This window comes from Hyla sarda, chromosome 1, assembly GCF_029499605.1.
Source record: "Hyla sarda isolate aHylSar1 chromosome 1, aHylSar1.hap1, whole genome shotgun sequence".
In the NCBI taxonomy this organism is placed as follows: domain Eukaryota; kingdom Metazoa; phylum Chordata; class Amphibia; order Anura; family Hylidae; genus Hyla; species Hyla sarda.
In genome coordinates this window covers 239963141-239976730 of record NC_079189.1, presented here as the reverse complement: position 1 = coordinate 239976730, position 13590 = coordinate 239963141, and the positions used below count along the sequence as shown (strand labels likewise).

The 13590-nt window shown below is 44.3% G+C and overlaps 1 protein-coding gene and 1 long non-coding RNA gene across 2 annotated transcripts in view; one reads left to right on the top strand and one right to left on the bottom strand.

The window, feature by feature from the left end:
- Positions 1-8477, bottom strand: part of LOC130367055 (uncharacterized) — a 66522-nt gene extending 58045 nt beyond the window's left edge. The window contains exon 1 of the long non-coding RNA XR_008892062.1: positions 8379-8477. This is a non-coding gene — a long non-coding RNA (uncharacterized LOC130367055). The remainder of the gene's footprint in view (positions 1-8378) is intronic.
- A 52-nt stretch (positions 8478-8529) lies between these two features.
- Positions 8530-13590, top strand: part of PPP2CB (protein phosphatase 2 catalytic subunit beta) — a 48279-nt gene continuing 43218 nt past the window's right edge. The window contains exon 1 of the mRNA XM_056569425.1: positions 8530-8927. Within this exon, the coding sequence (XP_056425400.1) occupies positions 8826-8927 (102 nt within the window). The 5' untranslated portion in view covers positions 8530-8825. The remainder of the gene's footprint in view (positions 8928-13590) is intronic.

Here is a 13590-nt window from a genome sequence, read left to right as displayed (position 1 = left end):
GCTCCCAGGACGTCATCAGAGAGCAGTTAGACAGAAAACAACAACTCAACTTCAGAAGCTTATAATTATTGGAAGGATTAAGATTTTTTAATAGAAGTAATTTACAAATCTGTTTAACTTTCCGGAGCCAGTTGATATATAAAAAAAAGGATATATAAAAAAAAGTTTTGGCCTGGAATACCCCTTTAACACCTTCCCTAATAAAAGTTAAAATCACCCCCTTTTCCCATAAAGAAAAGTGTAAATAAAAATGTAATTAAACATATGTGGTATTGCCGTGTGCGGAAATGTCCAAGTTATAAAAATATATCATTAATTTAACCACATGGTCAATGGCGTACGTGCAAAAAAATTCCAAAACAGCGTATTTTTGGTCACTTTTTATATCATGAAAAAATGGATAAAAAGTGATCAATAACTCCAATCAATACAACAATGGTACCGCTAACAACTTCAGATCACGGCGCAAAAAATGAGCCCTAATACCGCCCCGTATGTGGAAAAATAAAAAAGTTGTAGGGGTCAGAATATGACAATTTTAACCCCTTAAGGACGCAGGACGTAAATGTACGTCCTGGTGAGGTGGTACTTAACGCACCAGGACGTACATTTACGTCCTAAGCATAACCGCGGGCATCGGAGCGATGCCCGTGTCATGCGCGGCTGATCCCGGCTGCTGATCGCAGCCAGGGACCCGCCGGCAATGGCCGACGCCCGCGATCTCGCGGGCGTCCGCCATTAACCCCTCAGGTGCCGGGATCAATACAGATCCCGGCATCTGCGGCAGTTCGCGATTAAAATGAACGATCGGATCGCCCGCAGCGCTGCTGCGGGGATCCGATCATTCATAACGCCGCACGGAGGTCCCCTCACCTTCCTCCGTGCGGCTCCCGGCGTCTCCTGCTCTGGTCTGTGATCGAGCAGACCAGAGCAGGAGATGACCGATAATACTGATCTGTTCTATGTCCTATACATAGAACAGATCAGTATTAGCAATCATGGTATTGCTATGAATAGTCCCCTATGGGGACTATTCAAGTGTAAAAAAAAATGTAAAAAAATGTAAAAGTAAAAAAAAAGTGAAAAATCCCCTCCCCCAATAAAAAAGTAAAACGTCCGTTTTTTCCTATTTTACCCCCAAAAAGCGTAAAAAACATTTTTTATAGACATATTTGGTATCCCCGCGTGCGTAAATGTCCGAACTATTAAAATAAAATGTTAATGATCCCGTACGGTGAACGGCGTGAACGAAAAAAAATTTAAAAAGTCCAAAATTCCTACTTTTTTAATACATTTTATTAAAAAAAAATTATAAAAAATGTATTAAAAGTTTTTTATATACAAATGTGGTATCAAAAAAAAGTACAGATCATGGCGCAAAAAATTAGCCCCCATACCGCCGCTTATACGGAAAAATAAAAAAGTTATAGGTCATCAAAATAAAGGGATTATAAACGTACTAATTTGGTTAAAAAGTTTGTGATTTTTTTTAAGCGCAACAATAATATAAAAGTATATAATAATGGGTATCATTTTAATCGTATTGACCCTCAGAATAAAGAACACATGTCATTTTTACCAGAAATTGTACGGCGTGAAAACAAAACCTTCCAAAATTAGCAAAATTGCGTTTTTCGTTTTAATTTCCCCACAAAAATAGTGTTTTTTGGTTGCGCCATACATTTTATGATATAATGAGTGATGTCATTACAAAGGACAACTGGTCGCGCAAAAAACAAGCCCTCATACTAGTCTGTGGATGAAAATATAAAAGAGTTATGATTTTTAGAAGGCGAGGAGGAAAAAATGAAAACGTAAAAATTAAATTGTCTGAGTCCTTAAGGCCAAAATGAGCTGAGTCCTTAAGGGGTTAAACGTATAAATGTAGTTATATTTTTCAGAAGTACGAAAAAATCAATCCTATATAAGTAGGGTATCATTTTAATCTTATGGACCTACAGAATAAAGATAAGGTGTCATTTTTACCGAAAAATGTACTACGTAGAAACGGAAGCCCGCAATAATTACAAAATGGTGTTTTTTCTTCAATTTTGTCACACAACAATTTTGTTTCCATTTTGCCGTAGATTTTTGGGTATGTCATTTGGGTATGATGTCACTACAAAGTAGAATTGGTGGCGCAAAAAATATGCCATCATATGGATTTTTAGATACAAAATTGAAAGAGTTATGATTTTTCAAAGGTAAGGAGGAAAAAAACAAAAGTGCAAAAACCCCGGGTCCTTAAGGGGTTAACTTAAAAATAAATGTTTTCCAGTGGAATACCCCTTTAAGGCTAGGTTTCTATTTGGAATTTTTTTCCCACCAGAAAAGTGCTAGAAAAACTGCCACATTTTTTCCTGTGTTTTGTCAGTTTTTCTGGCATTTTTGCTGATGTGTGAAAACATCCAATCTGGTTGCATGTTTTGTAACCATTTTTCACTGCCTTCAGGGTATCACTCCATACCGACCAGCCCACGGAATTTAAGTAGTGATGCATAGCATCCCAGCCCTGCAGTATACAGAAGTGCATAGAGCACCAATGAACACTATGCTGGAGCCGAGACTCCCATCACTATACTGACAGGAGTCCCTGCTCCTAGCGGGGGTGAACTGCATCTGTACAGCTGATGATGAGCAGGAGATATAAAAGAATTTACTGTAAACAAAACGATGTGCATACCTTGATGCTTTACTGTAAGCCCTTGCTGGGCTGAACGCACCAGCCTAACATAGTTAACTAGCGCCGCTGAACAGCACTGGTTAACTCTTTGTGGGGTATACGTTATATCCAGTCATGTATAGATGGCTGGATATACTGTAAACAGTAGCCAAACGTCCCCTTACCATCCTGTCCCAGCCTGGTCCGATGTAGCTCTGCCTGCAGTAGTGATTACATCATTAGAGGGGGAGATACAGTCGGGAGCCAGGGTGGCGAGTATGGCTCTGTACTCATTATGCGTTTTGCAAAATGTGAACAGACCCTTTTTGGCAGTGTCTTCGCAAACAGGGAACCTTCAGGTGTTTGTAAACTACAACCCTCCTCATTCCCAGACAGCCAAAAAATAATGGGGGTTGTAGTTTAGCAACAGCTGGAGGAGTGTGTTTGGGAACACACTGCATTATTGGCAATCTCCCCAAGGGGAGAGCACCATAAATGTACTAACCATTTTGTGATTTTCTTTTCTTGTTTCAGATAGTGTATGCATTGGACTATGTCGGATTCCGTGGACTGCTTTGATGACCAGCGTTTTGGGTTTTTTTTCTTTCCAAAAAATGGATAACGAGGGCTTGTGGTGGAGTGTTTTTTGTAGTAAAATATTTTTTTCAAAGTGTTTTTTTTTTTTCTACATTTATTTTTTAGGCTTAATAGTGGAAGCCATCTCCTAGATGGAGTTCATCACTAGACCAGGGATTAGCGTAAGCCCCAAAAGCAGCTAGCGTCAACTTCCATTTATTAACCTGGTACCCACCACCACAGGGGTATCGGAAAGAGTGGGAAACAACAGGCTAGGAATGTCAAAATTGATGCACCTGGGCCTAGACGTAACGGGCTGGCATTATTTAGGCTGGGGTCCTTGCCCACCCTGGTAATTTCATACTATTGCTGCTTGGTTGGTATCTGGCTGAGAATGAAAATATGGGGAACCACACGTGTTTTGTTTTTAATAAAAAAGAAAAAAAAAAGTGGCGTGGTGTTCCCTGAGAACAGAAGACGTTATCAGTAGGGGCAGAGCTACACCAGTCAGGAGCTAGGTTGGTAAGTAGACTTCTGGCTACTGTATACAGTATTTCCAGCCACCTAGGGATGACTGGATGTACTATATACCCCACAAAGAGTTAACCAGCAGCGCAAGTTAACTCTTTCCTTGCTGGACTGGCACATTGCGCTCAGCCCAGCAAAAATGTTTGCAGTAAAATTATTTTTATGTCAGCATGCGCCATATGCGAATTACCAGCAGCTAGTCATTGGGGTGGAGACCTGGTCCCAACTTGTCACTGAGTCACACATTTAAATCCAACTATCAAGATGTGATTGACAAGCCGGGGAGGTATAGACATTGTTCTATTGCTGGCTTCATCAGATCAACTTTGAAATCTTGTGCATGTTTAAAAAGCATTTCCATATGGTACAGGCTAATATAAAAGTTATTTTTATCAAAACTGCTGAATTTGGCTGAACCCTGCAAGACATGATAGGATTTAGTATTACATGAGTAACGTCTTATATGCTAATTTTTATGGCAGTTTCCCTTTAGGGAGATTACCAAGCTGGGGCAGAACATGCTGCCACTAGGATCGCTCACAAATTTACCTCATCGACGGCAATACATTGCTGTGCGGACTCTGCAGAAAGAATAGACATGTCTATTCTTTCTGTGGACTCCGCAATTCCGCAGCAGAATCCTATTGAAATCAACAGGACTCTGCTGCTGCAGAATTCTAATGCGGAATCATGGAGAGAAATTCCATCGTCTAAGCATAGCCTTTTACAGTGGGGATCAAAAGTTTGGGCACCCCAGGTAAAAATTTGTATTAATGTGCATATAGAAACCAAGGAAAGATGGAAAAATATCTGAAAGGCATCAAATTACAGATTAGACATTCTTATAATATGTCAACAAAAGTTAGATTTTATTTACATCATTTACACTTTCAAAATAACAGAAAACAAAAAAATGGCATCTACAAAACTTTGGGCACCCTGCAGAGTTAATATCTTGTACTGCCCCCTTTGGCAAGTAGATTTTCAATTATGTTGAGGTCAGGAGATTGTGAAGCCCATGGCATAACCTTCAGTTTACGCCTCTTGATGTAATCCCCGTGGATTTCGAGGTGTGTTTAGGATCATTATCCATTTGTAGAAGCCATCCTCTCTTTAACTTCAGCTTTTTCACAGATGGCATCAAGTTAGCATCCAAAATTTGCTGAAATTGTATTGAATCCATTCTTCCTTCTACTCGTGAGATGTTCCCTGGGCCACTGGGTGCAATACAACCCCAAAGCATGATTGATCCACCACCCATGCTTAACAGTTGGACAGAGGTTCTTTTCATTTCTGTTCCCCTTCTTCTCCAAACATACCTTTGCTCATTCCGGCCAAAAAGTTCAATTTTTAACCTCATCGGTCCACAGAACTTGTTTCCAAAATGCATCAGGCTTGTCTATATGTTCATTTGCAAAGTTCAAACGCTGATTTTTGTGATGAGGAGGTAGAAGAGGTTTTCTTCTGATGACTCTTCCATGAAGACCATATTTGTACAAGTATCTCTTTATAGTAGAATAGTGTACCACAAATCCAGTGTCTGCCAGATCTTTCTGGAGGGATTGTGCAGTCAAACGTGGGTTTTGAATTGTTTTTCTCACAATCCTGCGAGCTGTTCTGTCTGATATTTTTCTTGGTCTTCCAGATCTTTATTTAACTTCCACTGTTCCTGATGACTGCTATTTCTTAATTACATTCCGAACAGAGGATATTGACATCTGAAAACTTTTTGCTATCTTCTTATAGTCTTCTCCAGCTTTGTGAGCGTCAACTATTTTCAGTTTCAGATTTCTAGACAACTGCTTAGAAGAACCCATGGTGCTGATTGTTGGGTCAAGGTCAGATGAGTCTGGGCATTTAAAAACTTTGAGATTGACATCACCTGGTCTTCCCAGATGACGATTGAGAACAATCCATGACACTGGCAGGTCTCAGCTTTGCATGCTATAAATTCTGCAGGGTGCCCAAACATTTGCAGATGCCATTCTTTTGTTTTCTGTTATTTTGAAAGTGTAAATGATGGAAATAAAATCTAACTTTTGTTGACATATTATAAGAATATCTAATCTGTAATTTGATGCCTTTTGGAGATTTTCCATCTTTTCTTGGCGTCTTTATGCACATTAATATAAATTTTTACCTGGGGAGCCCAAACTTTTGATCCCCACTGTAGACCTTGCAATCGTGGTACATGTATGGCAGCTGAGTTATAACTATGAAGCTGAGCTTGCTTCATAAACTGTGCCTGATCAGCAGCCGGCACTGTCAATGACCAACATCAGTGATCATGCTGATGTCGGTCATTTAACCCTTGTAATACCACAATCAGCAGTTTTTTTTTTTCTTCGCTACAGCCCTGTCAAAATAACGGAAACAATAAATAGAGCTTTAGACACTAGCCTAAGTCTGTAGATTTGCCCATGTAAGGCTAGGTTTCCACTTTTTATTTTTCACACCTGAAAAAAAATGCCAGAAAAACTGCCACAGCAGTCATTTTGTCCTGTTTTCAGGGTACCACTCTGTGGGTCGGATGCTGAGCGCCCGGTCCTCAGAGTGTAAGGAGGTGAGAAATGATGTACAGCATCACTACTCGCCTCCCCTGGCCGTATAGTATACAGGGGGGCATTGTGTACACATGTATTCTATACAGTAGCCGGGAGACTAGTCACTATACTGACAGGACTCCCTGCTCGTATAGCCCATTTAAGCGGTATACAGTACATACAGCTATCTATAGATAGCTGTATATAGTATATACAGAAAACGAGATCCACTTACCTCCCACGCTCCTGGTCTGTGTAGCTCTTCCCCTAGTGATGTCATTAGGTGGCGGAGCTATAGACAGGAGCCAGGAGGGTAATAGTGAGGCTCTGTTCACATTGTACATTTTGTATAATGTGAACAGACCCTTCTGACAGTCTCTTCTCAGATAGGGAGACTCCATCTGTTGCTAAACTACAACTCCCAGGATGCTTGCACAGCCAGGATGTCTGGGCATGCTGGGAGTTGTAGTTTTGCAAAAATTGGAGGCTCCCTGTTTGGGATGGCATTGCAAATGTGCTAACCCATTTGTGTGCTTTTTTTTTCTTTTCTTCTGGTTTCAAATGCATGTATGCAGAAGATTAGAGCGGATTCCTTGGATTATGGCGATGAACTGGATTTTTTATTTTTTTTTTATAAAATGGCTAACGAGGGCTGTGGGGGGCTGTTTTTTTTAAATAAAATAATTTTTCCAATGTGTCATGTTCTTTAGTAGTGGAAGATGTCTTATAGACTGAATCCATTACTAAGCCAGGGCTTGGCGTAAGCCCCAAAAACAGCTAGCACTAAATCCCAAATATTACCCCGGTACCCACCGCCACAGGAATACCAGGAAGAGCTGGTACCAACAGGTTCACAGCATCAAAATGGCGCTCCTGGGCCTAGGCGGTAACAGGCTGGCGTTATTTAGGCTGGGGAGGGCCAGTAACAAGGGTCCTCGCCCACCCTGGTAATGTCAGGCTGTTGTTGTTTAGTTGGTATCTGGCTGATACAAAAAATATCCCATAAATTAATTATCAATTAAAAAAAAAAAAACAAGGGTTTCCCCGCCGGATAACAACCAAGCAGCAACAGCCTGACGTTACCAAGGTGCGAGGACCATTGTTACTGTTCATCACCGTAGTCAACCGAATCTGCTGTAATCCTCTGCATACACGGATCTAAAAAAAACACAAAACTTGGGTTAATACATTTTTGGCTGTGGAGAGTGCCTACAATGCAATGTCTTCCCAAACAGGGAGCCTCCAACTGTTGCAAAACTACAACTCCCAGCATGCCCAGACACCCTTTGGCTCTGTATCCGCGAGCACAGCTGAGTTCTGATCTATGCAGGACATCTTTTCCAGCACAGTAATGCTGCAGTGGAAAATGCTATATGGCTGCGGAGGGAAGTAGGGATACTATGCATCACTCCTTCCCTCCGAGGATGCTGAAACTGGCATTTTTGCTTAAAAAACAATACGCCATAGATTGCAGCAAAACCCTGGGGTCAGGTGATAAAATGCCAAACGCTAAGTGGGTTTGGTGTTTTCCTATTGAATCGCTGCTAACATCTGGCCGCAGTGCGGAAAAACGCCATGCGGCTGTTGGGTGTTTTTTTTTAGGCAAAATGAAGGTCTTTTCACACATGCCATTTTGATGCAGTTTTTGAAGCCACAGCCAGGAGGGAGTCATGAAGGGGCTGAAGGTTTATGGGCAGAATCTATGTCTATTTTACAATCCTCTCCTGGCTTTGGCTGTATGAAGAAACCGCATCACAACCTGCATGTGTGAACCATCCCTTGGCTTGGAATCAAACATAAAGTTTTTGTTGAGCCACAGAAAAGAGCTGGTTCAAAAAGACCGATACTCATCCTCTCCTTTGGATTCACTCATGTGTTTGGCTCAAAGCCCTACATGAAAAATTGCTACAATAACGGCATGTGTGATTCGGGCCTAACCGCCCTCTCTGGCCTTAGCGCGGTTATGATCACTGAACACACAGGCCTAACGCTTCAGACAAGCTGTAACGTTTTCTCACCCTTAATAAAGAGATGCAAAAAAAAAAAAAAAAAAAAAAAAAAGCTCTTACTTATTTTCCAGTGCGCATGCGTCATACCCTCCCTAGTAACGAGATCCGTAAAGCGCGGCTCTCCTTTGCTGTAAGTACTAATGCGGGCGCGCTCCCGCCGATGCGTCTTCCTTTGGTGTTTACCATCTTGCAGCCGTGAGCGCGTACGCGGCCTTTATCCCTCCCCTCGTTCCGTTTAGCGTCTCCGTGCGCGGAACCGCTGTCGGCCCCCTCCTCGGTGCTCGCTCCCGGCTGTGGGGGTGAAGGCGAGATTGAATGAGACGGAGGAAAGGAGCGACGACGCAGCGGTGCGGTGGCCTCTTCCTCCTGTGAGCCCTAGCTGTGACCGACGCAGTGTCCGGTGGAGGCCCCGGCGGCTGGGAGAGGAGGGTGTGACGGCGTGTATGTGATAGTCGGAAGGGGACGTACGGAGCGTGTCGTATTGTGTGTGACCCGGGGCTGCCGGACATGGAGGACAAGACGTTCACCAAGGAGCTGGACCAGTGGATCGAACAACTCAACGACTGCAAGCAGCTGAACGAGAGCCAAGTGCGCACCCTGTGCGAGAAGGTGAGGCGGGCCTGGAGCCGCACAGTCATTCACTTGGGGTTATTACCGGGTACAGCACTGCAGCACACGGGCCTCTCCATACGTCACTGCCGCCTGTGTCCCGTCTGAGGAGAGCACTGCACCCTAGCCCGCAGTGCTGTACACAGCCTCAGCCTGACATTCTCAAGTCCTCCAAATGTATGTGCACATCTAACCCCCCAGAATAGCCCCCCCCAAAATCAGTGATCCTCATCTGTAGCCTATTGTGATCACAACCAGCTGGGCCATTCCTGGTATGAACCCTCATAGTATTAGACAGGAATGCACGTGTAGGACTCCACCTTACAGAGTTAATGGCCTCTCTGGAATCCACCCTGCCCTTTCTAAGCATAGTACTGCAGATAAACCATCTTGACTACTGTAGTGGTCATCTTGTGCTGATCTATACCTGCGATGACTGGATGGTCACTTCTGGCCTCTGTTGCTAAGGCAATGTTTCCCAACCAGGGTGCCTCTGCTGTTGCAAAACTACAACTCCTACCATGCCTGGACAGCCGAAGGCTGTCCAGGCATGCTGGGAGTTGTAGTTTTGCAACAGCTGCAGGCACTCTGGTTGGGAAACACTGCTAAAGGATGGTCCTGACTCAGGCTATGTGGCAGTGCCTGTATTTGTTGTATGTTGCCAGTAAATGGTGGGGTATCAGCTAAAACATATGCCAGTATACTGTTTAATGGACCTAAAGTTCCCTTTTTTTTCTCTTTGCTATTCGTATGAGATATAGACTGAAGATATATCACTAGTAGACTAAGTTGTCTATTACAATCAGTGGGCCTGGCACAGTATATATTTGCATACCAGCAACATTGAGGGGAAACAGGTGTAAATGGGATTAGTGCTGGGCACGATATGAATTTTTGCCCATACCGCAATACTGGTTGGGGCCCCCCCCTCCTCGAATGAATCATCCGCTGCAGCACGCTGTCCCCACATCGGGGAACTAATCATATGCGACCCGCGAGCGCTGTTCTGCTTTTCTTTCTCCCCTCCCCCCAATGAATTATACCCACATCATGTCACCCGCAAGCGCTCCTCTGCTCATCCTCCTATGAGTTGCGGGCCACCGGCGCTAGAAATCTGTACTGTACTACAAATAACGTTGCCCAGGCTGCAAAAATAAACCTTAACTCGCCTTCCGACATTCCCCGTTAACGGCCTCGCGGTCCTGGGGATGGGAATGTCACTGAGCCGTCGGCCTATCACCGGCCGCAGCAATGTCCTGCCTCGGCTGCTGATAGGCTGAACCCACTGTCATGTAAGGAGCAGGCCGGTTTCATACATGACAGTGCGCTCAGCCTATCACTGGCCGCAGCAATGTCCTGCCCCAGCCGATGATAGGCTGGCGGCTCTGTCCCAAGGAAACAACAAGAAGACTGCAGCGCAGGACAGTGAAGACAGTACCAGTGCCCTGGAAAAGTTATTTGTAGTACAGTACAGATTTCCAGCGCCAGTGGCCCGCAACTCGTAGGAGGATGTGCAGAGGAGCGCTTGCGGTGACATGATGTGGGGACAGCGCAGCTGATAATTCATGGGGGGGGGGGGGTGTTGGAAGAGTAACGGTGCCCAGGAGACATGGTGGGTGAATACCGTTAAATAGACTTACAAAAATACAGTGATACACGTTTTTGCTCATACCGCCCAGCTCTAAATGGGATGCTGGAGCATCTTCTCTTGTCCCTCCTGTAAATGTGTGTATAAATAAATATATTCACACACACACACACGGAGGGAGATTTCCCAAAACCTGTCCAAAGTTAAAGATACTGAGTTGCCCATAGCAACCAATCATCACTTCTTTAATTTCTCACAGGCCTTTTCAAAAATGAAAGAAGCAATCTGGTTGCTATGGGCAACTCAGCATCTTTTACTCTAGACAGGTTTTGATCTCCCCCATGGTCTTTACTATTCCACTTAATCGATTACAAAATCCCAGATACAATTCTAGTATAGTGGTCAGGGCTGGGGAGTTGGAGTCAGACGAAATTTTGGGTACCTGTAGTCGGCAAACAATGCTCCTACTACATTTAGATTGGAATAAAAAAACAAAAAAAAGCAAGTTTAAATGTCCCAATTCACAAATTTATAATTGACTTCTCTACTGTAAGAATAGAGATCAGTGCATCACGTAACCGCAAAACGATCATGTTAAGTGAAGTAGCATGCTCTTCATGTGCTTCACTATATGGCACGCAACGCACAATTAGGAGCGCCAATACTTATACTTTCCATAGTGTTGTATTCTGCTGTTACAGGGAACCCATGGGTAACCTAGCCTCTCACTGATAAGGAATTAAGTAAATATGTTTTTTTGCAGGACTAGAGACACTTGTATAAGTGAAGGGAATGGAGAGTCAATAGTTCAAGACTGAAGCTGTAAACCATTGGAAAAACTGCTGCCATTCAGCTAAGGCTATAAAAACTTGTAAACTCGATTGTTAGCTTAAAGGGGTACTCCGCCCCTAGACATCTTATCCCCTATCCAAAGGATAGGGGATAAGATGTCAGATCGCCGGGGTCCCGCTGCTGGGGACCCCCGGGATCGCCGCTGCGGCACCGCGCTTTTATTACTACACAGAGAGAGTTCGCTCTGTGCGTAATGACGGGCGATACAGGGGCCGGAGCATCGTTATGTCATGGCTCCGCCCCTTGTGATGTCACGGCCCGCCCCCTAATACAAGTCTATGGGAGGGTGTGGCTGTCGTCACCCCTGCCATAGACTTGCATTAGAGGGCGGGATGTGATGTCACGAGGGGCGGAGCCATGACGTCACACTGCTCCGGCCCCTGTATCGCCCGTCATTATGCACAGAGCGAACACTCTGTAGTAATAAAAGCGCGGTGCCGCAGCGGCGATCCCGGGGGTCCCCAGCAGCGGGACTCCGGCGATCTGACATCTTATCCCCTATCCTTCGGATAGGGTATAAGATGTCTAGGGGCGGAGTACCCCTATAAACTTTAAACATGACTATGGGATTCTACTAGGGAAATCATGTTTTATAATAAATGCCCCTTCTTGGATCCTCCCACTGCCCTATCTTCAGCAGCAGATCAGCACACAAACTGTCCAATACAGTAGACTGTTGGCTTCCCAGCCAGTAGTCCTGTGGTAATGACATGTATGTTGCCTTTCTTTCCTTCAAGGAATGTATAAAACACATTTTCATATCAATACAGAGGAGTCAGTCGGAAGTACAAAAAACTTCAGAGTGGGAACATTTATCTACCGACTCCACAGCCCTGATAGTGGTGTTAGTATGTTACCTGTACATAAGGGATGGGGTGAGAATCCTGTAGTAATGGATATAGACTGCAAGCTACATGGTTTAAAGCTGAACATTTGTCTTTTGTTACCCATACTAACAATGGGCTGTGTCCCTATTCAGTCATATAAGTGGTCTCCGTATTTAGTATGACACTGACAGGCCTGTCAGACTATGTAGGGAGTTTTACTGTTAGGAAGCAGGATTATATTTATCAAAATCTGTCTAGAGGAGAAGTTGCCCAGTTGTCCATAGCAAAGAATCAGATCATTTTTGGGGGTTTTGCGGTTTCAGCCAATCACAGCCAGTCTCACACTGATTTGCTCTCAGCCGTGTGCTACAGAGTAAGGGAGGAAGTTCTCCCTGAGAGCTTCAGACAGATTGTCATGCCTGCTGGGGAGTGCCCGTTTTCAGTCTGTAGAGCTCAGTGAGAGTGTGCAGAAGATACAGCACAATATTTTAAGGTAGAAAACTTGAAAAATAAAAAAAAATAAAAAGGCAGGGGGGGGTTTATCATGATGGTAGAGTGAACTGTGAGGATTAAAATAATGATCAAGCTCGTCACAGGCACTCTTTAACCTGTTGGGGGACCACGGGCGTATGGATACGCCCTTGCGTCCTGGTACTTAAAGGAAATCTGTTACACAGGCTTGTAGTGCGGGTGATCCTGATTAAAACGCTTCTTACCTCATTAAAAACTGTGCAGCGGTTCGCCAGATATCTTCATTTTTAGTTATATGGTATTCCCAGGCTTGGGACTCAGTGGGAGGTCCGCAGCATCAGCACGGACTCGCTTACGTCATTTTCGCTGGGCGGAGCGGCTGCCCGGCTCATGAATATTCATGGCTGGCTCATCCCAGTCTTCCTCCTGGTGTAGGTCACGTGGGTAGCGCCGCGCGCCGTACACCCTGAAGCGGCATTCTCCTGCATATCTATCTATGCAGGAGAACGCCGCTTCCGGGTGTACGGCGCATGCGCGGCGCTACCCACGTGACCTACACTAGGAGGAAGACTGCAATGCAGCAAATTTTCCGCCGCAGCGGGAAACTCACTGTAAACCCCCGCCCTTGTCAATGTACCCTACAAACACTACACTAACCCTAAATAAAGACTAAAACACTACACCCTTACATTTCGCCCCCCCCCAATAAAAATGCAAAAAAACGTCTTGTACGTCAGTTTTTTCCCCAAAATGGAGCCTCCAGCTGTTGCAATATTACAACTCCCAGTATTGCCGGACAGCCATAGACTAATCCCTAATTTAGGCCTCAAATGCGCATGGCGCTCTCTCACTACAGGGCCCTGTCATTTTTTCAAGGCAACAGTTTAGGGCCACATATGGGGTATCTCCGTACTTTTTCCGCATT